General features: G+C 44.2%; 1 protein-coding gene across 1 annotated transcript; it reads left to right on the top strand.

Annotated features, from left to right (window-relative positions):
• The first annotated feature begins 5,886 nt into the window (after positions 1-5,886).
• On the top strand, positions 5,887-27,335 carry dstyk (dual serine/threonine and tyrosine protein kinase). The gene is made up of 14 exons (XM_069153398.1): positions 5,887-6,162; positions 6,994-7,403; positions 11,120-11,614; positions 11,776-11,971; positions 16,892-17,130; positions 17,428-17,511; positions 17,598-17,774; positions 20,618-20,747; positions 22,407-22,563; positions 23,104-23,236; positions 24,526-24,639; positions 25,661-25,775; positions 25,923-26,057; positions 26,720-27,335. The coding sequence occupies exons 1-14, from the start codon at positions 5,964-5,966 to the stop codon at positions 26,905-26,907; spliced, it is 2,772 nt and encodes a 923-aa protein (XP_069009499.1). The 5' UTR covers positions 5,887-5,963; the 3' UTR covers positions 26,908-27,335.

Below are 27,335 nucleotides of genomic sequence, written 5' to 3'. Positions count from 1 at the left end.
ACTCAGCGAGGGGCGGGGCAAACACCAGGGGAGCGCTGGATTCAGCCACCGGGCGGTACCGGTGGACAACACACATCACCGTCTTCTGTTATTTACTTATTGTTGTAATTTATGTTTCATATTTTTGATCTAATAATGTGTGATTATCTTAAACATAAACTTTTGGGTGATTATTGTTACAACCGGTGTGCACGGAGAAGGAGAACAAACGCACACACCCCCCCCCCCACACACACACACACACACGTAACTAAGTAAATTTACTCAATGATTCACTTGATCTTTACTCAAACATTTACATTTGAATTTATTTTATCATTTTATTCCACTAAAATTTGTACTCTTCTGCATTTATTCGACAGTTTATGTTGAATTTTACAGATTAAGATTACAAAACACGTCACGAGCTCCTGAAATATGATGCATTGTTTTACATATAAAGTAGTTTTAAAAAGAAGCTCCTCGTTGTGAAACTGACACACACGTGAAAGCGTCACAAACCATGATGGAGTAATATGTTGTATTTCAGGTTGGTTTTATTTTGATTTTTGATATAGTTTGCTAACAGCACTTGCATTTTTTAGTGACTTTTGCAGGGCTTGGTTGTAATGGAGTATTTTTTATGTTGAAGTGTTGCTATGTTTTCTAATGTAATCACAGTTTCTGGACATTACACACATTAATACTGAGGAATCAACTTTTTCCTAAAGTTTGAAAAAACACTACTAGATGATCCAATACAAGTACAACAGTATATCTGCTTGTAGTAGATTTTTACTGAGAAAAATAACATTTAAATGGTCATTTAAGAGGCAGACAAAATAAAAATGAAAACTTCTTTAATTCCCTCCATTCCAACAACATCCTGGACATTTGTCTCCTCAGCTGTTTGGTGAGCGAAGTGATGATAAGTGTCGTTACCTCTGTGGTCCACTAGAGGTCAGCATGCAGTCACTGTTTACAGGAATGTGCGTGAACTGATTCAGACCAGAAGAGAAAACCTGAATCACAGCGACTCTGTCCAACAGGTCCAACAGGTCCAACAGACTAATGACACACAGTCAGAGCAGGTTCATATCTAAACAACACCCCTGACACAAGTGTTTAAATTTAACATTAAGATCATAATTTCAGATATAAATCATGTAATAATATATACTGATTGTATCATATCCGTTCAGGACAGGAGGAGCCGGCTCCCCTGATTTTTGGGAACATTCAGATTGAAAGCTTTGAGCCAAGCGGCCGCTCCTTCACTGGTCCTGTCGTCATTAACCTCCTAACCCAGCGAGAGATGCCTCTTTGTTTGGCCTCCAATCTGCACCGTAATGGGCCGCAGATTCTTCACTCATGCATGCAGGGGAACATCGCGCACAAAATAAACAATGGAAATTCAACAAAGACACGGATTTTGGAGCCAAGTATCACAATCGGTTCACTAAGTTTTGGAATCTGAGGGACAACATGTGATGCAGAAAAAACAGCATGAGACACACATCAGTTTGAGGGACAGACTGTAACTGGGTGCTGATCACAGATGCACCACGGACTTATTTTTAATATATTAAGACTATGAACTAATGAGAGGTGTCACTTTATTAAATATTTTGACATTATTAAATCAGGGCACAGATTATAAAGTATTCTGACCGAACCGTTCAGATATTATTTATGTAATTCAGTGTGTCTTCCAGAAGAGGGAGCTCATTGGCAGCTTGTGGCCCTCAAACATCCTAAATATTTCTCTGTAATACCTGCAGATTGTTACATATTTAATGTTTTTTTAAACTCTATATTTAACCAGGATGTAAATAAATGGATTTGATATTAGTGGATCAGTCAGGCTGGATAGTCTCTGAGAATTTGTGAGATTTGTTCTACACAGAGTTGTTTACTTTCTTTGAATTAGAATTAGCCTCAACAGTTAAATCTACACACTGAGGATAGTGAACATATCCAACTATAAAGACATGGCATTATTTTCTTAAACTCTAAAAAAAACTCCACTTAGAGGTGCAGATGACGTCATACGACTGTTTGTACAGGCTGAGAAGTCCTCGAACAACTAAACTGAGCTTTGTTTGTAAAATCAGTGGAATGTCCCTTTAACTTATAGCCGGAAACAAAGTATTTGCACTTCCTGTCAATAATTAACTGACTGTATTTCAGTCTGGCCAGTTTCTGTGGTATCTATTACACACATTACATGTCATATAACTGCTCACATGTGAACGTAACCACACTGTTCTACTTTATTTATCAGGTCATGTTCACACTGTACATGTCACATACTTTTGTTTATGTAAATGTCACAGGCATAATCCCTCCTTTCCTTCATAACCTAGTCAGTCAAGTACTGTGCTTAAGTACAAATCTGAGGAATTTGTACTTCACTTAAGTGTTTTCTTTCAATGTAACTCCTGCTGTACAAAATTTTGGAGTCTCCAGGTTTTTAATATTTCTTTCCTACAGTGACTTGACCACTATATGTACTTTACAAATTAAGGATTTGAATCTAAAATTTATGGAAATCTTAGAAGTATTATGCCTTACCATAAATAAGATAATGTACAGGTAGCGCTGAAACAATTAGTGGATTGATAGATGGACAGAACATGTTTTAGCAACTATTTCAAAAATACTTTTTGACAAAAATATGTTTAACATTTTATGGTTCCATAATACATGTGAAGATTTTCTGCTCTTCATTTTAATTATTAATGATTTATATTTTTAAGATTGTGAACTGTTGTTGGCTGGTTCGGATCATAGACTGTATATAAAAGAGAATAAATAAAAAAAATTAAATAAAAATAGAACAAAAAACTGAGAAGATTTCCTTTTTGTGAAGATGGAATGATCTCCTGTATCAGGAATGATCTCCTGTATCTGGAATGATCTCCTGTATGTGGAATGATCTCCTGTATCTGGAATGATCTCCTGTATCAGGAATGATCTCCTGTATCGGGAATGATCTCCTGTATCGGGAATGATCTCCTGTATCAGGAATGATCTCCTGTATCGGGAATGATCTCCTGTATCGGGAATGATCTCCTGTATCTGGAATGATCTCCTGTATCGGGAATGATCTCCTGTATCTGGAATGATCTCCTGTATCAATGATCTCCTGTATCAGGAATGATCTCCTGTATCAGGAATGATCTCCTGTATCTGGAATGATCTCCTGTATCTGGAATGATCTCCTGTATCTGGAATGATCTCCTGTATCGGGAATGATCTCCTGTATCTGGAATGATCTCCTGTATCTGGAATGATCTCCTGGATCTGGAATGATCTCCTGTATCAGGAATGATCTCCTGTATCAGGAATGATCTCCTGTATCTGGAATGATCTCCTGTATGTGGAATGATCTCCTGTATCTGGAATGATCTCCTGTATCAGGAATGATCTCCTGTATCAGGAATGATCTCCTGTATCGGGAATGATCTCCTGTATCTGGAATGATCTCCTGTATCAGGAATGATCTCCTGTATCTGGAATGATCTCCTGTATCTGGAATGATCTCCTGTATCAATGATCTCCTGTATCAGGAATGATCTCCTGTATCAGGAATGATCTCCTGTATCAATGATCTCCTGTATCAGGAATGATCTCCTGTATCAGGAATGATCTCCTGTATCTGGAATGATCTCCTGTATCAATGATCTCCTGTATCAGGAATGATCTCCTGTATCAGGAATGATCTCCTGTATCAGGAATGATCTCCTGTGTCAGGAATGATCTCCTGTATCTGGAATGATCTCCTGTATCAATGATCTCCTGTATCAGGAATGATCTCCTGTATCAGGAATGATCTCCTGTATCAGGAATGATCTCCTGTATCAGGAATGATCTCCTGTATCTGGAATGATCTCCTGTATCAGGAATGATCTCCTGTATCTGGAATGATCTCCTGTATCAGGAATGATCTCCTGTATCAGGAATGATCTCCTGTATCAATGATCTCCTGTATCAGGAATGATCTCCTGTATCAGGAATGATCTCCTGTGTCAGGAATGATCTCCTGTATCAGGAATGATCTCCTGTGTCAGGAATGATCTCCTGTGTCAGGAATGATCTCCTGTATCTGGAATGATCTCCTGTATCTGTCCTTGTGACAGCGGAGCTGGAGGAGTCTTTTGGAGAACGTCCTCCTCTGTCCCTGCAGCAGATGGAGAGGGTGGTCAGGATTATCCAGTATGGATAATAGTTTGTTCAGCGTCCTCCTCTCCACCACCTTTTCCAGACTGTCCAGTTTGTAGCCGATGATGGAGCCGGCCTTCTTCACCAGTTTGTTAAGTCTGTTGGTGTCACCGGCTCCAATGCTGCTCCCCCAGCAGACCACAGCGAAGTACAGTTCACTGGCCACAACAGATGGTAGAACATCTCCAACATCTCGCTGCACACATTGAAGGATCAAAGTTTCCTCAAGAAAAAGAGTCGACTCATCACCTTCTTGTAGACAGCGTTGATGTTGGTCTTCCAGTTCAGTCTGTTGTCATGGAGACACCAGGTACTTGTATTTACCTGGTATTTGGTATTTGAAACTCTGCTTCAAAAAATAGATTTAATCCATAAATCAATGATTAAAAACGTGTTCCACCCTTTCTTACAACAACCGGATTGGCCCCAACACCGCTCCGTAGCTGCTGGTGCACCAAGAGCGACGTTCCTTCATTTCCCAGGGTGCAGCGCGTCGCCGCTGACCCCGCCCATTCCTCTTCCCAACTCCGGTCTGGTCGACTTTCTGTTTTGCTGTGATTTGATTGCTTCGTGTTTTGGGCCGGACACACCTCACCCCGCCGGACACACCTCATCCCGCCGGACACCTCACCCCGCCGGACACCTCATCCCGCCGGACACACCTCACCCCGCCGGACACCTCACCCCGCCGGACACACCTCACCCCGCCGGACACCTCACCCCGCCGGACACCCTCATCACCCCGCCGGCACCCTCCCTGCCCGCCATCCTCACCCTCCTCACCTCTCCGCTCCGTTTAAACCGTGCTGTCGTCGGTGTCCCGGGTGGGAGGGGTCCGTTGGCCGCCCCGGGCCACTTTAGGGGACAAAGCTGCTCCGACGGAGCGTCAGCGGGGAACCACCGACGGCTCGGTCCCGGTTATTGTCCCGTTTATGTCGTTAGGAGGCAGCTGCCACAGCCGGGCCCGTCTGCTTTGAAACGGGGAGCTTGCATGGCCGTGAAACCGAGCCCGGGACCGTGCCGGTGAAGTTGAGGGTATGTGTGCCGTGCCAGGCCGAAGTGGGGACGGACCGGAGATGCCATCTGGCTAGCGGCGCGAACAGCCGCAGCTAGGTCGCTAACACGGACTGATTCAGCGCGAGGACGCTGGACGTTGTTCTTTAAGGTAGTCAGCGGGGACCGGGTCGGTAGGTAGGCAGCTGGTTAGTTGGTTGGTTGGTTAGTTGGTTGGTTAGTTAGTTGGTTGGTTAGTTAGTTGGTTGTTAGTTTGTTGGTTGGTTAGTTAGTTGATTAGTTAGTTAGTTGGTTAGTTAGTTAGATGATTAGTTAGTTGGTTAGTTAGTTGGCTGGTTAGTTGGTTGGTTAGTTGATTGGTTGGTTAGTTGGTTGATTGGTTGGTTAGTTGATTAGTTGGTTAGTTAGTTGATTAGTTAGTTGGCTAGTTGATTAGTTGGTTAGTTAGTTGGTTGGTTGGTTAGTTAGTTGGCTAGTTGGTTAGTTAGTTGATTAGTTAGTTGGCTAGTTGGTTAGTTAGTTGGTTGGTTAGTTAGTTGGTTGGTTAGTTAGTTGGCTCATTGGGAAAACTTCGCCTCGCTCGCGACGTGGAGCTCGTTCACGCCGTTACACGGATGACCGACTCGCTTCAGGTGGTGAACAAGCAGGACAGACGACTAACTGGTTAACACGTTACGACCAAGGTGTGAGAACAGGACCGGTTGTCATCGCAGGAGGAGGAGGAGGAGGAGGAGGAGGAGGAGGCCATGGAGGGGAACATGCAGCAGCAGAAAACGACTCCTCTGGCCCGGGAGCTGACCCGGATATTCAGCAGCTACAACAAACACTCCGTGCAGCTGAAGAAGAACCTGAAGGAGACCAACGCGTTCTTCCGGGAAATCAGGCAGAACTACAGCGATGCTTGTGCATCGACCATCAGCTCGGACTCGGCTTCTCTGGAGGCAGGTAGGTCTGAAAACACCTGCAACATCTGGACACTCAGGTCCACAGCTGGATGTGTCCTGGAAGGGAACTCCAAAGCTAAAGCTGCCGAGTGATTTACTGCAGTGACACGCACAGCCTGCAGAAATCCTTTCATCGGGGTCAGAGGTTAAACCCTCTGAAAAGTATGAGCAGACTAAGTGCTCCAAATATGCTGAGATTTCTGCAGCCGGCCGCTGGAGCGAGATCCTGCGTGTTGTATTTCCGTGTGTGGATGTAACAGGAGCTGCTCAGGGTTACTTCTCGTTCCCAGGTTGTTTTTACATCATGTTTATCGCTGCTCCACATAACCAGCTGGTGCAGACACCTCCATCTTCTATAAACTGATGGTAGGCCACCGTCAGGGATGAGACGCCGTCCTGCAGGCCGAGGAGCTGTAACTCAGGTCCTCTGTGGTGGAATGAGGATGTGAGCTGTGATGTCCTCCTGCTGGCTGGATTCATCTGCTCTGAACAACACATGCTGTGATGTGCGGTTGTGTGTCAGGTGTCATGTGAGGTCAGAGTTAGTGAAATCACAACGTTAGAAAGCTGCTCAGCGGTTTATGAATATGAAGTGTTTGTTATATAACGGTTTCAGACTGTCACTCACTGAGGATGAAACCGATACTGCTTCTTTTGTTTGTGCTCCACATCTCATCCTCATCCTCTCGGATTTGATCCCCCAGGAATGATGTCAGAAGTAAATCGTGTGAGGAAGATGTGTCTGAGCTTCCTCTGTGAGGAGTGAACTCTTCTGTTGTCAGTCCACCTCGCAGCATCATGTCCTCTTGTTCTGTCCTCTTGCTCCCTCCAGGCCAGCTGAGCTGCATCTCCTTCCCCAGTCATGAGGAGGAGTTCCTGCGCAGCACGGTGGGCGCTGCCCCGTACATCCTGGTGCTCGGTCAGGACTGCGCCGCCCGCTACCAGCTGCTCAACGGCCTGCTGGGGGAGAGGCTGCTGCCGCTGGGCCCCGAGGCCGGAGAGGCCTGCGAGGGCGTCCGGGGCACCGCCTGCAAGAGGAGGAAGCTGTGTTTCACCCACGGCAGACAGACGCGGCTCAGCCTGGCGCTGCCCGGACAGTACGAGCTGGTGCACCAGCTGGCGGCCAACCGGGGGCGCTGGGACACGGTGCCCCGGGAGGACCTGGAGATCCACGAGGAGTGTGAGGACCCGGCTCACAGGCTGGCAGAGCTGGAGATCACCCTGCACCACCCGCTGCTGCAGGTAGGCTGCACATACACGACGTCCTCCACCTGCTCAGCAGGAGGCATTTACTCCTTCACCTGATATTCAGCCTCGCTGCCATTGATTTGTTTCCCCTCATGAACTTTGACCCTTTGGTTCAGAGGTCCCAGACTCTCTGCTTCACATGTGTAAGATGTAGAGTGAAGGTGAAGCTGATGGGTGGAGGGCATGATGGCTGCCCCCCACCCCTGAGCCCTGAGGACCAGATGGTAGCAGTACGTTGTAGTATAATGTTGAAACTTTCTGAAAATAATGTTGATCATAATAACTACGTAGAAATGAATGTCTGAATGAAGTTTCCTATCTGTATTAGTCCGGTGTGGAGGTTTTCGCTAGGATTCATTTGAAGTTCAGGCCTCCAGTTTGTTTGAAGATTAGTGGATCGACAGACAAATAATTGGCGACTATTTTGATAATTTAACATATTTTTCAGTGTTTTCCAAGCAAAAAATAGGTAAAAAAAAGCTCAATTCCATCACCTGAAATGAGAGGATTTGTTTTTTCGTCATCGTACATGATGGTAAACTGAATATTGTGGAGGTCAAACAGAACATTGGAGGGTGTCATGTTGAGAATATGTAATAGACATTGTGGCATCTCATAAACCAAACAATTGAATTATGTGGAAACTGGTCTACAGATGAAATAACATTAAATGAATGAATAATAAAAGCAGCTTCAGTCATATTCTGGTCCAGTAGTCTTTGGTTTTATAATAACTTGTTTTAAACCATTTTCAAAGTTAACTCTGTTTGGAAAATTTATTTAGATTTTTAATTGCATTGAAGTTGCTTCTGGTTTTATGTAAGTTTTGAGCTTTTATGAAAAAACCCTGTAATTTAGTGGATATAAATCCTGATGTCGTGGACATGAAACAGAAGAATCAAAGAAGAACCGGTCCTTTGACGATGTCAGAGTTTAAATCATGTGGAGCAGCTCTCGATGTGTTTTGTGAGGAGGTATTTCTTCCTGTTGTAAAAAGGTTAATGATGGATTGATTTGTTCTTTTCTTCGGTGTCTGTCGGCCTTCGCTCACATGGCCGAGCTCACGAACAGATTACTGAGCAGAGCTGATTAGTTCGCTGTTACTTCACCTGATTTCTGCTTCTGTTTCGGGATTCATTATGTTCTCCTGTTGAGTTTTTGACTGCTGGTTGAAAACAGACTGTTGAAGTTTTGTGGAAAAAGGAAGAAATGTTGCACCAGATGACCTGAAAGTCACGACATGATTTATCACGGTGTCCAGATCGTAGGCAGTCCTCGTCATGTGTGACATCAGAAATCAGCCTGTAATTGTTTGGAGCGAAGCCCCTCAGCGAGCATCCCAGCCCCCTGACGAGGCCTCGCCGGGCTCGGGGCGGCCCACCCGCCCAGCCCCCTTACGTAATGCCGCCGGTCTGGTGCGATTCACATGACTAGGTCATGTAAAAAAAAATCCCAAACCCTTTTCAGTGATAGAATTGCCATGGTTACGGCTGAATTCTGGGACACTGGCTGTTCATGTCGCTACAAAGCCCTTTTTTCATTTGTTGTGTTTTTAAAACTTTTGTGGAATAAAAAAAGATCCATTCACAACTTCTTCTTTTTAACCAACTTTTAAAAGAAGTCAGTTTGTACTAATGTTTGACACATTAAACCCATAAACTTCAAACCTCAGCAGTGTTGGGATAACTTAAGTTGTGAAACTATAATTAGAGTTAATGTTGTTACTATATTTAAATTATAACACTTTTTTAAAAATTGCTGCTTCAAGACACATTGAAGTAAAATAGACGAAAGCCTGGTGAGCAAATCAGAGTCATCTGCAGTTTGTTATTTGGATCATAAAGTTTGACCCACTTCTGAGGACCTCGGCTCGAACAGCTCCCTTATTGTTGGGAATAATTCCAACTTCTTCATTGATTTAAAAAGATCAGCGTTATTCTGCGTCACATGTATTTCACGTCTCTTGTTTTTACCTGTGCTTGATGACCGTAAAACCTTCTTTCATCAGCCGGGTTAATAACGTGTGCAGCAGCGTGCTGCTGAATGAAGGAGAGATTAGCATGACTCAAGACTAAATGAAGTCCCACAATCTCTGTGCTGGCTGTGGTATTCACACCTTCCTGCCACAGTCACAGCAGCACATGAAAAACAACTTGCTAATGAGCCTTTTTCTTCATGCTGGCCTTCACCTGTCCCTCCCACCCTAACCTGACCACCGTCACCACGACGACACAGAGGGGGGTTAGCCTGCCACCGCCTTTCTAAAATGCTTTTCAGGTACATGTCCTGTTATGTTGAATGCTGCGGCTCCACGAATTCACACCAGACGGTCAGCTTGTTAACGAAGGGCTGTGATTTTAGCAGTCACTAGAAGAAGAGTCTAATTTCTTCCATTAGTCTTCACGCTGACATTTAAAGACGTGAACAACTGCAGCGAGGCCGCTGACACGTGCATTGATTTGTGTCGGCGGTGAACGAATGTTTGCAGGCCATCTTTGTTCGGGAGGCAGCTCCGGCGGCAGGCCTCTTGTTTCTTGGAGACAGGACTGACTGTCTCCTTTGTGCTGCTGTTGGTCTCCTTTCTGTGGCCGTGGTCTCCCTCTGCAGCTCCCATCACGCTGCTATTTATCAGGGTTAAGAAAACCTTTCTGCCGGGGCCGTCTTTCTGCCCCGTCGCAGACGTTCCCACCACAAATATTGATGTACCATTCGGTGTTCAGAAATAGAAGGAGCATGTGATGTGTGTGGATGTGTTCTCTTCCTGTGGCAGTCGAGCCTCTTTAAACACGCTGTCGCACAAATGGATTAGAAAACTGCCTGGAACAGCTGTGGGTGGTGATTATATTCATCTGAAGTCGTCGGGTTAAAGAGTCGCTTCATAAATGACGTAAAGCGAATCACATGTCGACCAAACGCAAACCTGGTGACATTTTCTGCTGCTGGTTGAAATGATGAAGATGTTCACAGTGAAGTCTGGATTATTCACAAGGACATTTCACTGCAGTGTTTTGTTTGTTTTTCTGTTTTGTTTTGACATTGATGGACAACACTGAAAGATAGGAAACTTATTTACACATCCACTGTATAAAAACAACATCAGCGTTCTTTTGGAGCTGTTTCTGACAAACCCATGTCGTGTCCTCCTCTGTCTGAACTGGTAAAACTCTCCAGTCACTAACTTGGTCTTTTGTTTGTTGCTGAGTTGGTAGGATCACCGGGTTTATCACGGCTGCCCGCTGCACTCAGAACTATACACAAAGATGGGAGTGATGAAACCCAAGTAGTAAATCTATGAGCCGTAAAACCAAATTCAGCAAATATTACAGCAAAATGATTTATTTGAGAGTAGGTGTTTAAATCTGTTTTCCTTTAATTTGGGTGAACTTTTCCTTTTTTACTGCCTGATCCACTAAACTGTTGCTCACGGCTTCAGATTGTCAATGATTTTATATATATATATGGGTGTGAAACGCAAGCATTTTCATTTCTAAATATAGTTGCATATTGTGGTCAATAAGCTGCTCCAACAGTTTGAAAATGAACCCGACGACTATGAACGTTAAGATGCAACGACTGGAAATGATTTCCGGCTGCGTTATATTTACGCTGCCGACACCAAGCTACATTATTACAGAACGTTTCCTTCTGTTTATTTCTATATGAAGTTGAAATAAGCGTGTCATTATTGTGGTTGATCTGTGGTTCTTCAGGAAGCGAAGGTCATGGTGGTGCCGTGTCCAAGTGTCCAGTCCACGGAGGAGGCCCTGGAGGACTGCACTCGCAACGTGATCCCCGTCATCCTGTACGCCATCAACCGGGACACCCTGAGCTCGGAGCAGGTGTCTGAGCTGTGGAAGGTCAAAGAGATGCTTTCCTTCCCCGTCTGCTTCGTCCGTATCCCCGACACCATCCCGGCCGCCTCTCCGGAGCCCGGCCGCCGAGCGGAGAAGGAGAAGAGCGCCCTCCACAAGCAGCTGCTCTCCCTCGGCTTCCTCAACAACCCCACGGGAAACTGTCCCTGCGGGGCCCCGACGCAGACCACCCCCCTGGGGGCCAAACCCCAGAGCATGCTGGGAGAAGCCTTTGAGAGACTGCAGCGGTTGTTGGTGCCGTTTGCTCGCCAGGTGCTTCAGAACCAGCAGGTGGAGGCCGCCAACCTGCTGAACGGGCTTCACTGTCGATGTCTGGATCTGTTCATCAACCAGGTCAGAGCCTCTCGGCTGCTCCTCTGCATGTGTGTCTGTGTGTCAGCTTCACTGCTTCCTGCTCATGTGACATTCGTTTCCGTCACTGCATGAACTGCTTTGGTCTGTAAACACACCAGCAGACCTCTGTCCTCTGTCCTCTGGGCTTCCCTCCCCTGCAGGCCTTTGACATGCAGAGGGACCTCCAGATCACCCCCCGCCGACTGGAGTACACCCGTGAGAAAGAGGGAGAACTCTTCAACTCCCTCATGGCCATCGCTAACCGCAAACAGGAAGAGATGAAGGAGATGATTGTGGAGACGCTCAGCAGCATGAAGGAGCAGCTGCTGGAGGACGCTGCCAACCTGGAGTTCACAGGTTAGTCAGTGAGGAACCGAGCAGGACCAACATCTTTATATTATTAAGGCAGATATCATTTCTACCACTTTTTACAAAACGTCAGCAATCAAGATTTTGTATATCAAAGCATTACATCACTTTACATCACATTACATTACATTTAATTTATCTGACTCTTTTATCCAAAGCGACTTACAATAAGTTCATTTCAACCATGAGGGTTCAAAACCAGAACAACAAGAATCAAGAAAATACAATTTCTTCCAGAAAGCCAAACTACAAAGTTCTATCAGTAAGTTCTATTTTAAGATACTAAAGTTCTACTGTTCAAGATAAAGGAGGAGGAGGTGTGTTTTTAGTTTGTGGTGGAAGATGTTCAGAGTTTCTGCTGTCCTGATGTCGTTGGGGAGCTCATTCTACCATTTAGGAGCCAGGACAGCAAACAGTCGTGATTTTGTAGAGTGTTTAACTCAGTGAGGAGCAACGAGCTGATTGATAGAAGCAGAGCGGAGGGAGCGGGCTGGGATGTAAGGTTGGACCATGTCCTGGATGTAGAGGAGAAGGAGGAGAAGGAGGATTTGGAGGAGGAGTTGGAGGAGTGGAGTAGCGTGAGTGTATTTCGGGAGGTTAAAGACCAGTCAAGCTGCTGCATTCTGGATGAGCTGCAGAGGTCAGATGGTACTAACAGGTAGACCTGCCAGGAGGGAGTTACAGTAGTCCAGACGTGAGATGACCAGAACCTGGGCCAGAACCTGGACCAGAACCTGCACCTCCTTCTGAGTGAGAAGAGGACGTCTTCTCCTGATGTTGTGCAGCATGTATCTACAGGAACGTGTTGTTGCAGTGATGTTGGCAGTAAGAGAGTTGACTGTGGAGTGTCTCCGAGGTTCTTAGCAGTCAGGGTCGGGATAACAGAGTTGTTGAAGGTCGTAGTCAGGTCGAGGGTGGGAGAGTCTTTCCCTGGAAGGAAGAGCAGTTCGGTCTTGTGGAGGTTGATTTCCAGGTGGTGTGAGGACATCCACTGAGAGATGTCAGTCAGACAGGCAGAGATTCATGCTGCTACCTGTGTTTCAGATCTGGAAAAGAGAGGATCAGTTGGGTGTCATCAGCATAGCTGTGGTAGGAAAAGACATGTGAGTGAAGGACAGAGCCGAGAGAGTCGGTGTAGAGAGAAGAGGAGGGGACCCGGGACGGAGCCTTGAGGGACACCAGTAGTGAGAGGACAAGGTTCAGACACAGATCCTCTCCAAGTTACCCGGTAGGTGAGGTCGTTGAGGTAGGATGAGAACAGGGAGAGAGCAGAGCCTGAGACACCGAGGTCCTGAAGGAGGAAAGAAGGATCTGGTGGTTCACTGTGTCCAATGCAGCAGAAGGTCCAGAAGGATCAGGACAGAGGACAGAGAGGCTGCTCTAGCTGTGTGAAGCTGCTCAGAGACAGAAGGAGGACCGTCTCTGTTGAGTGGTCTGTTGAAACCAGACTGGTGGTCAAGAAGGTTATTATGGTGGAGATAGGAGGAGAGTTGGTCAAAGATAGCTCGCTCCAGAGTTTTAGAAAGAAAGGGAAGAAGAGAGACGGTCTGTAGTTGTTTACTTCAGATGGGTTGAGGGGGGGTTTCTTCAGGAGAGGGTTCACTCTCTCCTTCAGAGAGTTCAGGAAACAGACCGTTGACAGAGAAGTGGTGATGAGATGGAGAGAAAAGGAAGAAGGTCTGGAGCAATAGACTGGAGAATGTGAGATGGGATGGGGAGGGGGGGGTGGAGGTTACCAAGGTAACAACTTGATTGGGAGACGAGGGGGTGGGGGGGGAGTGAAACAGGAAAGCGAAGGGGATGAAGATGATGGACATGTAGTTATAGAAGGAGCTTTTGGCTGCAGAGATAGAGGAGGACAGAGAGGAGGAGGAGGGAGAGAGGAGGGAGAGAGGGAGTGAATGTTGTGACTGACAGGTCCAGAGTCTGTTGATGTGGTCAGGTTGTCAGTTAGAGAGAGTCAGAGATAAAGAAGTGGTCGGAGACATGAAGTGGAGTTACAGTGAGGTTAGATGTGGAGCAGTTTCTGGTGAAATATAGTCCAGGTGGTTCCAACCTTTGTGAGGAGGAGGAGAAGGACTGAGGGAGACAGCAAAGGAAGACAGGAAGAGCACAAGGTCAGATGACTTCTCAGTCTGGATGTTAAAGTCACCCAGAAGGACAAGTGGAGGACCATGTTCTGGGACGTTTGACAGGAGGACGTCTAATTCGTCCAAGAAAGGACCTGGAGGACGGTAGAGGACAACAATGTTTAATTGTACCGGATGAGAAACTGTCACAGCATGAAACTCAAGAGACAGTGAGGTAGGAAGTGGAAGTGGGTAAAGAGAAAACCTCCATTTGGGGAGATGAGTAGAATTGGAAATAAAAGACCAGCAGTTTAACTCTAAACTCGTTCTCAAAGACTCACAGTTTCTTGAGAAAGCATTTGTTCAGATGTCAGCAAATCAAATCCAGGCTGAAATTACCTAAAAGCTACAGAAGCAAATAAAAGACAGAGAAGTACAACTAAAGTTTCAGTGTAGAAACAGGAGCTTGAAAACAGTATTACCTCAAAAATCAACAAAGCAAGAAATTATTATTATTATTATTATTATTATTATTATTATTGTTATGATGCACATTGACCCAAGTGAGACTTCTGTTTTAATTGATTTCTTCTTTTTATTTATGGTGTAACGTACATGCTAATACTTACTAATATACCTGCAAGGTTGTTATTTAAACTGATCATCTCAAAGATTTTCATTAGAATAAGTATGAGGAAACAAATGGTGGTTGAGCTCTTGATCAAAGCTTCACATTTTCAGTTTTATGAACTGACTGACCCACAATCCTCTGCAGTGGGAGATACGTCACACCGACTGAGCCAATGAGAGAGTTGATGGTGCTATTGCTCCGCCCACAAAAGGAAGGAGGAGATGCATTAGAAGGAATTGCATCCATTTTATTTTTACGGATCCGGACAGATATGACCAGAAGGGTCAAGGTGCATTTTTATGACAAAGTAGTGCGTCCCAACTGTACACATACTTCATGCAACAGTATATAATTTGTAAGAGCAGCTGCACTATGTACCGAAAGTAAAACGAAAAAGTATGAGATCCAGAACGCAGCTGCTGTTTGGATCTCTGGGAAGTAACATTAAAATACACAGCTGCAGTTACCACGTATCACCACAGGCGCCAAAGAGAACAAAACATCTTGTGATTGTTACTTTAAGATGATATTTGAGTGAATATAAATTCTGACATTATCATGAATTTAACATATGTAATGGGTTTCATGTGAGGTGTGTCATCTGCAAAGATGATTTATTGATTCCTGTGGCGTTGACTCGGCTGACCTCTGACCTTTTAACGCAAGACATTTTTTCCCCCAGATGCCTGTCACATTCAGGAGAAGAACAATACATGCATTTAACCAAAGCATTTATTATCATTCTCTGTATGAAATTGGAAGCACGCTGTTGACTATTTTATTTTGTTCTGGGAAGTATTAAATCTGCTGTTTCACAGTTGATCGCTGAGCAGTGACCACACGTGTGCCTCATTTAGTTCTCTCTTAAATGTTAAAGTTGAAATGGGATAATAAGAAAAGCTTTCCTCTCAATTATTATTATTAACACTGGCACTCAGACTGCAGCCTGTTCAGATGATTCATCGTTTCCTCTCACATTAATGTTAGTTATGAAGTGTGTCTGAGGGAGACGCCTGCGACGTGTTGACAGGCTGCAGGTTTCTGGTTTGCAGGCTGAACTCGTGAAAGCTGATTTGCTGACTCTGTTTAGACCATTTAGGTGTGAAGGGACGTGGATGAGCCGGCTGGATTTCACAATCTGCCTCCGAGTTGATCTTCATCTGACTCAGCGGTTTGAGGAAAGCTTCTCATTGGCTGCCGTTTTCTGATTCTGTGCCTTGTAGATTTTCTTTCTTTTAGGTTTGTGTTCAGTGTTTCCCACCAAACTGTCTCTGTGAGGTCGTTACAAAACATTTCCAGTCCAGACTGTTTTTTTTTTTATAATTGTTTATATCTCCTTCTCTGTTGTTGGTTGTTTGGTTAGCGTGTTGCCTGGAGCTTCGCTGTCAACACGTTGTGTGCTTCGTCATGTATGTGCACACAACGGACAACACTGGGACCCGCTCATAACAACCGTGTTCATCAGCTAAAGGAGTGGCCAGAAACTACTCAGGATAAAAGTCTAGAAAAAGTTGTTTCAGCTCAGTTTTACAAATACAGCTTCACAATAGGAGGCGACATACTAACTAGAAGATATGTTGTTTATTGAACGACAATAAATTAGAGTTTGTTGATGCTTTCATGCTGACCTGCACTTTATTTTATGAAATATATACTTAGCTCCTTTTATATCAGTTTCTTCCACAACACTGTTAATGATACGAATAGCATCAGTTCAGATGTGTTGGTGGTTCCTCAGAATACCTCCAACAGTGTTGTTGGCAGTATTTATCTTCAAACGTTGCTTTAAAAGTAAAGAATGTTTCTGAACGTGATCAAATATATTTAATATTTTAATCTGATTTAAATCTTAATAATTATAAGACTGCTTTTGTCCTTTCAAAATAAGAATAGTGAGAAATTTGTCAGCTGCCTGTGTTCCTTCAGCATAGCAGCACTTGCTAATATCTTACCCTAGTGTGGAGTGGAGTGGTGCTTGTTATTTTAAAATGGTCTCTGGGTAAATACCTGCAGAATAAACCCACCTGCAGGTCCGATGAACAGGAAGTAAAGTCCTCTGTGTGCCGTCAGGAAGCTGCTGAAAGTCCTGTTTACAGATAAACATGCCAAATGTCTCTTTATCATAAAGTAAAGTTCTCTTAATACAACTTTACAGTAAGATGACATTCCCGACATTAACTGGACGAACTGTTTTCTGTTCACCTGCAGACATCATCGTGACCACCAACGGGGAGCCTGTTACATCGAAGGAGATCAAGTCCTGCATCCACCAGATCCAGGAGCTGATCGTGGTGCGTCTGAATCAGGCCGTGGCCAACAAGCTCATCAGCTCCGTGGACTACCTGAGGGAGAGCTTCGTAGGGACCCTGGAGCGATGTCTCAACAGCCTGGAGAAGTCCAACAGCGACTCCTCGGTCCACAACATCACGTCTAACCACCTGAAACAGGTGTGCAGTCTAGGGCCTGTTTCATGTTTCATCGTGTGTATCAAGCGTTTGTATTATATTCAAGCTGGAGGGTGAAACTAGATCGAAGTGAAGATAATTCAACGTGTACGGGGGTTGTTTTATTTTTAATGTAGTGTTATACTACTTGTAAAGCACATTTATTTTCTCTGATATTCAGTCATAAGAAGAAGACCAAAACAAAAAGATGAGATGGGATCAGACTGACTTTATGCAGCTTATCGACGCCTCGTTAGTCGTTTCAGGATCTCTCAACATTCCCTGTTGTCTCCAACTCAGTTATTGAACGCTGCCTATCACGTGGAGGTGACCTTCCACTCAGGATCCTCCGTCATCAGCCTCGTCTGGGAGCAGGTCAAGCAGGTGGGCATCTCGTTCAGCCGGAGTTGAACCTCCACTCTGCTGGATGACTTCTGATCACGTTAACTGACCTCCCGTCTCCGTCGTAGATAATCCACAGGATAACATTCGTGAACCCTCCCGCCATCACGCCGGAGTGGAAGCGTAAAGTGGCCCAGGACGCCATAGAAACCCTCAGCGCTGCCAAGCTGGCCCGAAGCATCTGCTCCCAGTTCAGAACCCGACTGAACAGCTCCCACGAGGCCTTCGCTGCATCGCTGCGACAGGTGAGCTGCTTCCTTTTACCGACGACACCGTCATCATTAATATACACGTAAAAACTAAACACCGGCTGTTTGAGTCGGGATTTAAAAAACACTTCTGGTTTAAATCGGTGACAACGAAGTGGTGTTTTGGTTGAACGTGCATCTGATTAGCTGTTGGTTACCGTGGATACCGTGTCATTGTTTATCTCCTCACTCACCTGATTAGTTTAAACATCTCTGCATCCACCGTATCAGTAGCTCGTGAGAACGCTGGTGGCTTCACAGCTCGTGTTTCACCGAGCAGCCGCTTCCCTCTGTGAAATCTCTGACCGATCGGTTTTACATCAGAGCTCGGATGATAATCGGCACGACGGACAAGAGACGCACATCACGCTCACTCCTTGGTCACTCTCAGGAATAGTGACTGTCGTGTAGAGGAAGTGTGTGGGGGGTTGTAGACCAGTTGTAGACCAGTTACAGACAGTTACAGACAGTTACAGACCAGTTACAGACAGTTACAGACCAGTTACAGACAGTTGTAGACCAGTTACAGACCAGTTACAGACAGTTACAGACAGTTGTAGACCAGTTACAGACCAGTTACAGACAGTTACAGACAGTTGTAGACCAGTTACAGACAGTTGTAGACCAGTTACAGACAGTTACAGACAGTTGTAGACCAGTTACAGACAGTTACAGACAGTTGTAGACCAGTTACAGGCAGTTGTAGACCAGTTACAGACCAGTTACAGACAGTTGTAGACCAGTTACAGACCAGTTACAGACAGTTGTAGACCAGTTACAGACCAGTTACAGACAGTTGTAGACCAGTTACAGACCAGTTGCAGACCAGTTACAGACCAGTTGCAGACCAGTTGCAGACCAGTTGCAGACAGTTGTAGACCAGTTACAGACCAGTTACAGACAGTTGTAGACCAGTTACAGACCAGTTACAGACAGTTGTAGACCAGTTACAGACCAGTTGCAGACCAGTTACAGACCAGTTGCAGACCAGTTGTAGACCAGTTACAGACAGTTACAGACAGTTACAGACCAGTTACAGACAGTTGTAGACCAGTTACAGACCAGTTACAGACAGTTACAGACAGTTGTAGACCAGTTGCAGACAGTTGTAGACCAGTTACAGACCAGTTACAGACAGTTGTAGACCAGTTACAGACAGTTACAGACAGTTACAGACCAGTTACAGACAGTTGTAGACCAGTTACAGACCAGTTACAGACAGTTACAGACAGTTGTAGACCAGTTACAGACAGTTGTAGACCAGTTACAGACAGTTACAGACAGTTGTAGACCAGTTACAGACAGTTACAGACAGTTGTAGACCAGTTACAGACAGTTGTAGACCAGTTACAGACCAGTTACAGACAGTTGTAGACCAGTTACAGACCAGTTACAGACAGTTACAGACCAGTTACAGACCAGTTGCAGACCAGTTACAGACCAGTTGCAGACCAGTTGCAGACCAGTTGCAGACCAGAAGTTTTCCGAGGTGCCTTTTACAACTTAAATCAGTTCATCATGATCTTCAGTCAGTCTGTGTTGAATGAATGTGATTTAAAGCATGTAAATCTCTTATTCTGACAGCAGATGTGTTCTTTGTTCTGTATTTCAGTCACAGACGGTTTGTTCTGGAAACATTCATCACTTTAGACTCTTTATCACTTTAAGCCCCATGATGGTTCTCTAAGTTTAACACAGGAAGAAAAACACATTATTTCCGTGATGTGCAGCAGGATTATTATCACAGGAAGTCAGCAGTTATAACTCTTAATCAGGGAGTGCTTAAAAAAAACCCTAATTTGTTCTAATTTCTGCAATTTTAACGCAAAAAAAAAAATCACTTTAAACTCCGGAGATTACGTCACATTTCTTGACCACAATCACAGAAAAAGTTCAGTGAAATCCTGGAGGGACTTTTAAGGTCTTTTCTTCTTGCAAATGGCATTTTACATTTAATCAATCAAATACTTTATCCACACAATACAATACAACCCACTATACAACAATCAATAAATAAGATACTTAACATGCACAGGGTGGAGGTTTGGACTCAGCTGATGGATTTTGTTTGCAAAGCTGCCTTGTGTTGGAAGTATGAACAAACTCTGTATATTGTTTAAAGTAAATACATAATTTAATGTAATGTAATTTAATGTTTTATATCAGCTTTGGTAGCAGCGAGTTTTAATTAGTGAGCAGATAAGGTGAGACATCCGTTAAAACAGGAAACAATTGAGTGTTGATGTCTGCATTAAACAGTCTGATTACATTACCACGGACACCTTCATCCTGCTTCCATGGTGATGGCACTTTGATGATGCTGTTTAAATAAAAGGACAGAATCAGACCTAACAGGACTGATCGAGATGATTGAACTCAGAAACATTCTGTTACAGGCTGTTTCACAACAGAGAAATTATTCTAAATTATTTATTTTTTCCATATTTGTTTGTATAAGCAGCTCTGTAGCTTCGTTGCACAACAATGAGCACTTGTTCTTCGGGTCGGCGGAAGCTGCAGAGCTCAGAGAGAACTGTGGAGTTTCACTAATGTTCATCCACTCAGAGTCCAGAGTCTGAAATGTTTCCAAAGAAAAGATTTTTCAGTAAATACTTTAAACAAAACATTATTATTGAGTTCTGATGAAGCACACATGAACTCTAAGATTTCAAACTTAACAAGAGAAACTTTACGTCTTTTCACAACAACGACTACTGATATTAAATACAAGTCACCTCTGAACCTGACATGTTGTTCCCTGTGTGTGTGTGTGTGTGTGTGTGTGTGTGTGTGTGTGTGTGTGTGTGTGTGTGTGTGTGTGTGTATGTGCGTGCGTGCAGCTGGAGGAGGGACACACCGGCCGTCTGGAGCGTACCGAGGACCTGTGGCTGCGAGTGAGGAAGGATCACGCCCCGCGGCTGGCCCGCCTGTCTCTGGAGAGCCGCTCCCTCAGAGATGTTCTGCTGCACGGTGAGTCACCACCCAATACTCCTGTTCTCACACACACACACACACACACACACACACACACACACACACACACACACACACACACACACACACACACACACACACACACACACACAGACACAGACACACAGCTAACTCACAGGCTGCTCACACATTCCTGGAAACATGAACCAACTTTAGTTTAGAGTTTAGATAGATAGATAGATAGATAGATAGATAGATAGATAGATAGATAGATAGATAGATAGATAGATAGATAGATAGATAGATAGATAGATAGATAGATAGATAGATAGATAGATAGATAGATAGATAGATAGATAGATAGATAGATAGATAGATAGATAGATAGATAGATAGATAGATAGATAGATAGATAGATAATAGAGATAGATAGATAGATAGATAATAGATAGATAATAGATAGATAGATAATAGAGATAGATAGATAGATAGATAGATAGATAGATAGATAGATAGATAGATAGATAGATAGATAGATAATAGAGATAGATAGATAGATAGATAGATAATAGAGATAGATAGATAGATAGATAGATAATAGAGATAGATAGATAGATAGATAGATAATAGAGATAGATAGATAGATAGATAGATAATAGAGATAGATAGATAGATAGATAATAGATAGATAATAGATAGATAGATAATAGAGATAGATAATAGAGATAGATAGATAGATAGATAGATAGATAGATAGATGGATAGATGGATAGATAGATAGATAGATAATAGAGATAGATAGATAGATAGATAATAGATAGATAATAGATAGATAGATAATAGAGATAGATAGATAGATAGATAGATAGATAGATAGATAGATAGATAGATAGATAGATAGATAGATAGATAGATAGATAGATAGATAGATAGATAGATAGATAGATAATAGAGATAGATAGATAGATAATAGAGATAGATAGATAGATAGATAATAGAGATAGATAGATAGATAGATAGATAGATAGATAGATAGATAGATAGATAGATAGATAGATAGATAGATAGATAATAGAGATAGATAGATAGATAGATAGATAGATAGATAGATAGATAGATAGATAGATAATAGAGATAGCTAGATAGATAGATAATAGAGATAGATAGATAGATAGATAGATAGATAGATAGATAGATAGATAGATAGATAGATACATACATACATACATACATACATACATACATACATACATACATACATACATACATACTCCCTCCTTCCCTCCGAGGGAAATTTTTGTTGTTATTTTTATGTTTTATTTAAATATCTCCAGCAGACATTTCTGTCTGTTAAAGTTTAATCTGCTCCTCAGATGTAAAGTCCAGAATCTATGAATACGCAAATATTGTTCATTTCCAAAGTTAAATACTGTAAAGAAGATGTTTTCTACATGACTGAATAGTGGTTAAAGTTTCCTGTGAGCACAGAAAACGTTCCTCCTTCAGCAGATGAAGATAAAAACAACCTGTCAGACTCGGTTAATACTGAACATTGAGGTTAAACATGGAGAGCAGACTTCTAAACAACGTGTGAATCTAATTGAGAGACATCTGCACTGAGATCTCGGTATGAAATCTCAACAACACGTCCAACACAGACCTCCACTTACAGACTGCACCTTGTGTATTTTTCAGGTAAGCCTAAGCTGGGCCGTGAGCTGGGTCGGGGTCAGTACGGGGTGGTGTACCTGTGTGACAGCTGGGGAGGACACTACCCGTGTGCCCTGAAGTCTGTGGTACCGCCTGACGACAAACACTGGAACGACCTGGCGTTAGAGTTTCACTACACCAGGTGAGTTTTAGAGTTTCACTACACCAGGTGAGTTTTAGAGTTTCACTACACCAGGTGAGTTTTAGAGTTTCACTACACCAGGTGAGTTTTAGAGTTTCACTACACCAGGTGAGTTTTAGAGTTTCACTACACCAGGTGAGTTTTAGAGTTTCACTACACCAGGTGAGTTTTAGAGTTTCACTACACCAGGTGAGTTTTAGAGTTTCACTACACCAGGTGAGTTTTAGAGTTTCACTACACCAGGTGAGTTTTAGAGTTTCACTACACCAGGTGAGTTCGTGAAAACCGTGATGCACTTGTTAAGATAGACGGCTGGAGCTGCAGTGGATCTCCTCTGATTGGACGTGACAGCGTCTGCAGGCTGCTGGAGTGACTTATTAATGCTCGTCTGTTCAAACCGACATAAATCTGAGGAATGCACTTTATAAAAGTTCACTGAGGCATCTTTAATGTGGAACAACAAGATTTACTCCGAGAGGACATGAAGGGAGTGTTTAATGTGTCTGAAACATGTCTGTCTGTCTGGGTGTGTCCCTTCAGGTCTCTGCCCAAACATGAGCGTCTGGTGGACCTGCACGGCTCCGTCATCGATCACACCTACGGAGACGGCTCCAGCATCGCCGTGCTGCTCATCATGGAGCGGCTGCACCGAGACCTCTACACCGGCCTCAAGGTGACCCACACAGCTCAACACCCGTATCACTGCTTCATAGGAGCTCGGCCACCCCTCAGCTCTGTCCTGTCCCTCTGTGATGCTGTCCCTCTGCGATGCTGTCCCTCTGTGATGCTGTCCTTCTGTGATGCTGTCTTTCTGTGATGCTGTCCTTCTGTGATGCTGTCCTTCTGTGATGCTGTCCCTCTGTGATGCTGTCCTTCTGTGATGCTGTCCCTCTGTGATGCTGTCTTTCTGTGATGCTGTCCCTCTGTGATGCTGTCTTTCTGTGATGCTGTCTTTCTGTGATGCTGTCCTTCTGTGATGCTGTCCCTCTGTGATGCTGTCTTTCTGTGATGCTGTCCCTATGTGATGCTGTCCCTCTGTGATGCTGTCCCTATGTGATGCTGTCCCTATGTGATGCTGTCCCTCTGTGATGCTGTCCCTATGTGATGCTGTCCCTCTGTGATGCTGTCTTTCTGTGATGCTGTCCCTATGTGATGCTGTCTTTCTGTGATGCTGTCCCTCTGTGATGCTGTCCCTATGTGATGCTGTCCCTATGTGATGCTGTCCCTCTGTGATGCTGTCCCTATGTGATGCTGTCCCTCTGTGATGCTGTCTTTCTGTGATGCTGTCCCTATGTGATGCTGTCTTTCTGTGATGCTGTCCCTCTGTGATGCTGTCTTTCTGTGATGCTGTCCCTCTGTGATGCTGTCTTTCTGTGATGCTGTCCCTATGTGATGCTGTCCCTCTGTGATGCTGTCTTTCTGTGATGCTGTCCCTATGTGACGCTGTCTTTCTGTGATGCTGTCCCTCTGTGATGCTGTCTTTCTGTGATGCTGTCCCTCTGTGATGCTGTCCCTCTGTGATGCTGTCCCTCTGTGATGCTGTCCCTATGTGATGCTGTCCCTCTGTGATGCTGTCCCTATGTGATTCTGTCCCTCTGTGATGCTGTCCCTCTGTGATGCTGTCTTTCTGTGATGCTGTCCCTCTGTGATGCTGTCCCTCTGTGATGCTGTCTTTCTGTGATGCTGTCCTTCTGTGATGCTGTCCCTCTGTGATGCTGTCCCTCTGTGATGCTGTCCCTCTGTGATGCTGTCCCTCTGTGATGCTGTCCCTATGTGATGCTGTCCCTCTGTGATGCTGTCCCTCTGTGATGCTGTCCCTCTGTGATGCTGTCCCTCTGTGATGCTGTCTTTCTGTGATGCTGTCCTTCTGTGATGCTGTCCCTCTGTGATGCTGTCCCTCTGTGATGCTGTCCCTATGTGATGCTGTCCCTCTGTGATGCTGTCCCTGTCTGTGTCTGGCAGGCCGGTCTGTCTCTGAGGGAGAGACTCCAGATCGCTCTGGATGTGGTGGAAGGGATCCGGTTCCTCCACAGTCAGGGTCTCCTGCACAGAGACATCAAGCTAAAGAATGTTCTGGTAGGTTCCTTCACATCATCACCTACACGTATTTAGTAACAAAAAACACTCTGTTTCTGCCTCAAAACATCTGTATTCATATCTTTAACTCCATGATGTTAAACTGATGTGATCTTATGCGGTGTTCACCGTGTAGAGGAGCCGGTATGAACGGCGCCCTCTTGTGGTATTCACAACTTCTGAACTCTACATTTTCTAGAAGCCTCGAGTTCACAAGTTGTGACGTGTTTGCGGATGTTTACAGAAAGGTCAGAGGTCGTGGAAGTTCATGTTTGGTTGAATGTTCAGCTCATATATTGTATTTTTAGTCATAACTTGGATAACGGTCTCCGTCTGAGGAAAACGTTGATCTTCCAACGGCCGCATCTTTTTCCTCTTTGTATTTCCTGTTAGCTCGATAAATTGTTGGCCTCTGTGGCTTCTAGACGCCCTCCACGTTGCTGTTGCCTAGTAACGGTATTTTTACATCTTAACCACTTGAACGAGAAACATACCGTGAGCACAATTTCCCATGTTGTTACCACGATCTGATGAGGTCCACTTGAACGCAGTAGTAGAAACAAATCATTTTTGTTCCCCAACCGTAAAAGGATTAAAGGCTTTACAAAAGAAATACATCTTCTGTTTCATTTTAGTACAAAAATGTGATTTACAGACGTACTGCATCAGTGTAACTCAGCAGCTGGGCAGCAGAAACTCATGAACAAGTTCTCTAGCGGGTCAGTGTGGATGGAGAAGGATGCAACAAACCAGAAACTTAGCATTTATATTTCTTATCAAAATGTATGGAGGAAAATAAAATGAAATAAAATCACTGATATCGCAGTATATTCTGTGTTTATGATCACACGTTGGAAGATTTGTGTTTATTTGATGTACAGTCTATTTGGAAAAACCACCGTTCTCAAACCTGAATATTTTAATCTGTAGATTCAGAATCATGAAGAACTCTTTCTTTCTTTATTTAGTAGAACGTAACATCTTCCCGTTAGAACACATGAATATTTTTCTTTCTTTGCAGTTGGACAAACAGAACCGTGCGAAGATCACTGACCTGGGCTTCTGTAAACCCGAGGCCATGATGTCCGGCAGCATCGTGGGAACTCCCATCCACATGGCCCCCGAGCTGTTCACAGGTACGTCATCACGGCACGACTACGACGTCTGAGATCTTTGATGTGTTCACAGCAGCAGTTTGTAGTTGCAGCTGCTTTTATCATAAATGATTGAACACAAACGTTACCTTTGAGGTTCTGTCGGCACTGCGACTCTTCTCCCGACAGGAAAGTACGATAACTCCGTGGACGTCTACGCCTTCGGGATCCTTTTCTGGTACCTCTGCACCGGTTCAGTCAAACTCCCAGAAGCCTTTGAGAGATGCTCCAGCAAGGACCAGCTGTGGAACAACGTTAAGAAAGGTAAACACATGTACATCGGTCCTTTTAGTTCTGCTCATCAGCAACACATGAAGAAATGGCATCCATTCATTCTCTCCGGTGATCCACCAGGAGCTCGACGCTGCTCTCAGGTGCTGCTGCAGGATTCATCAGTTTGAGAAATGATGCTGAAATCATATCTGCTGTCACTAAATGCTGTGATTAAATAAACTTTGTGAATTAAGATGTTCCTTCCAAACCAGCTGACATGAAGTGAACCTGACCTTTGTTTGAGTCTTGTCTCACCTGATCAGGCTGCACCCAAACATCACTCAGGTGGAGGGGAAACGCTTGAAGTTATTTAAACCAATCCCAGTCTTTTGGGGGCGGGGCTAGTCCAAGATGCAGTGACTGTGGCATTTAAAAATAGTATCATTGGGAAAAGTTGTGATGGTGGAACATGTGCACACAGTGTTTGTTGTGTCCCTACCTGTCTCAAGTGTCTCTTGTGTCACTACCTGTCTCTTGTGTCCCTACCCGTCTCAGGTGACTCTTGTGTCCTTACCTGTCTCAGGTGTCTCTTGTGTCCCTACTTGTCTCTTGTGTCCCTACCTGTCTCAAGTGTCTCTTGTGTCCCTACCTATCTCTTGTGTCCCTACCTGTCTCAAGTGTCTCTTGTGTCCCCGTCTGTCTCTCGTCTCCAGGAGCGAGACCCGAGCGGCTGCCTGTCTTCGATGAGGAGTGCTGGCAGCTGATGGAGGCCTGCTGGAACGGGGACGCGTCCCTGAGACCCCTGCTGGGCATCGTGGAGCCCAGCCTGCAAAGCATTATGGTCCGGCTGTGCAACTGTGACTCCAAACAGAAGAGCAGCCGGCTGGAGAAGTCAAACTGAAACCTCCGGACAGACGGACGGCCAGCGACAGGACGCTGACTAGGAAACTACTTTTGTTGTATTTATGAAGAAGGAGGTGAACGGAGGATTGTGAGGAGCAGGTGATCGAAGACAGACGTCCCAGTTGTTGGATTTACGTTATTTATGAGGAGCTGACGGACCAGAAGTTTTCAGATGTGTTTTATTGTTCATGCTGTGTGTGTATTTGTATACAAACTCTACAACGTGCTTCTGTCCTAGCTGCAGTGCTAATTCCTACTTTATCATAGAATTGTTACTAGATGCAAATTGTTTTAAAATGTAGTCCATTCCCAGTATTATGAAAAAAATATAAATATATAAAAGATTCATTTTAGATTGTATTTAAACTGAACTTGTCTGCATCTACACAAATACGTCTTTTTTAATAAAATGATCTGTTACAACGA

This window comes from Embiotoca jacksoni, unplaced genomic scaffold (genome assembly GCF_022577435.1).
Source record: "Embiotoca jacksoni isolate LCO1_2020_lvr unplaced genomic scaffold, fEmbJac1.0.p SCAF_1, whole genome shotgun sequence".
Classification (NCBI taxonomy): Eukaryota; Metazoa; Chordata; class Actinopteri; family Embiotocidae; genus Embiotoca; species Embiotoca jacksoni.
Note: the sequence above shows the minus strand (reverse complement) of the source record. Positions and strands in the feature narration are given on the sequence as shown.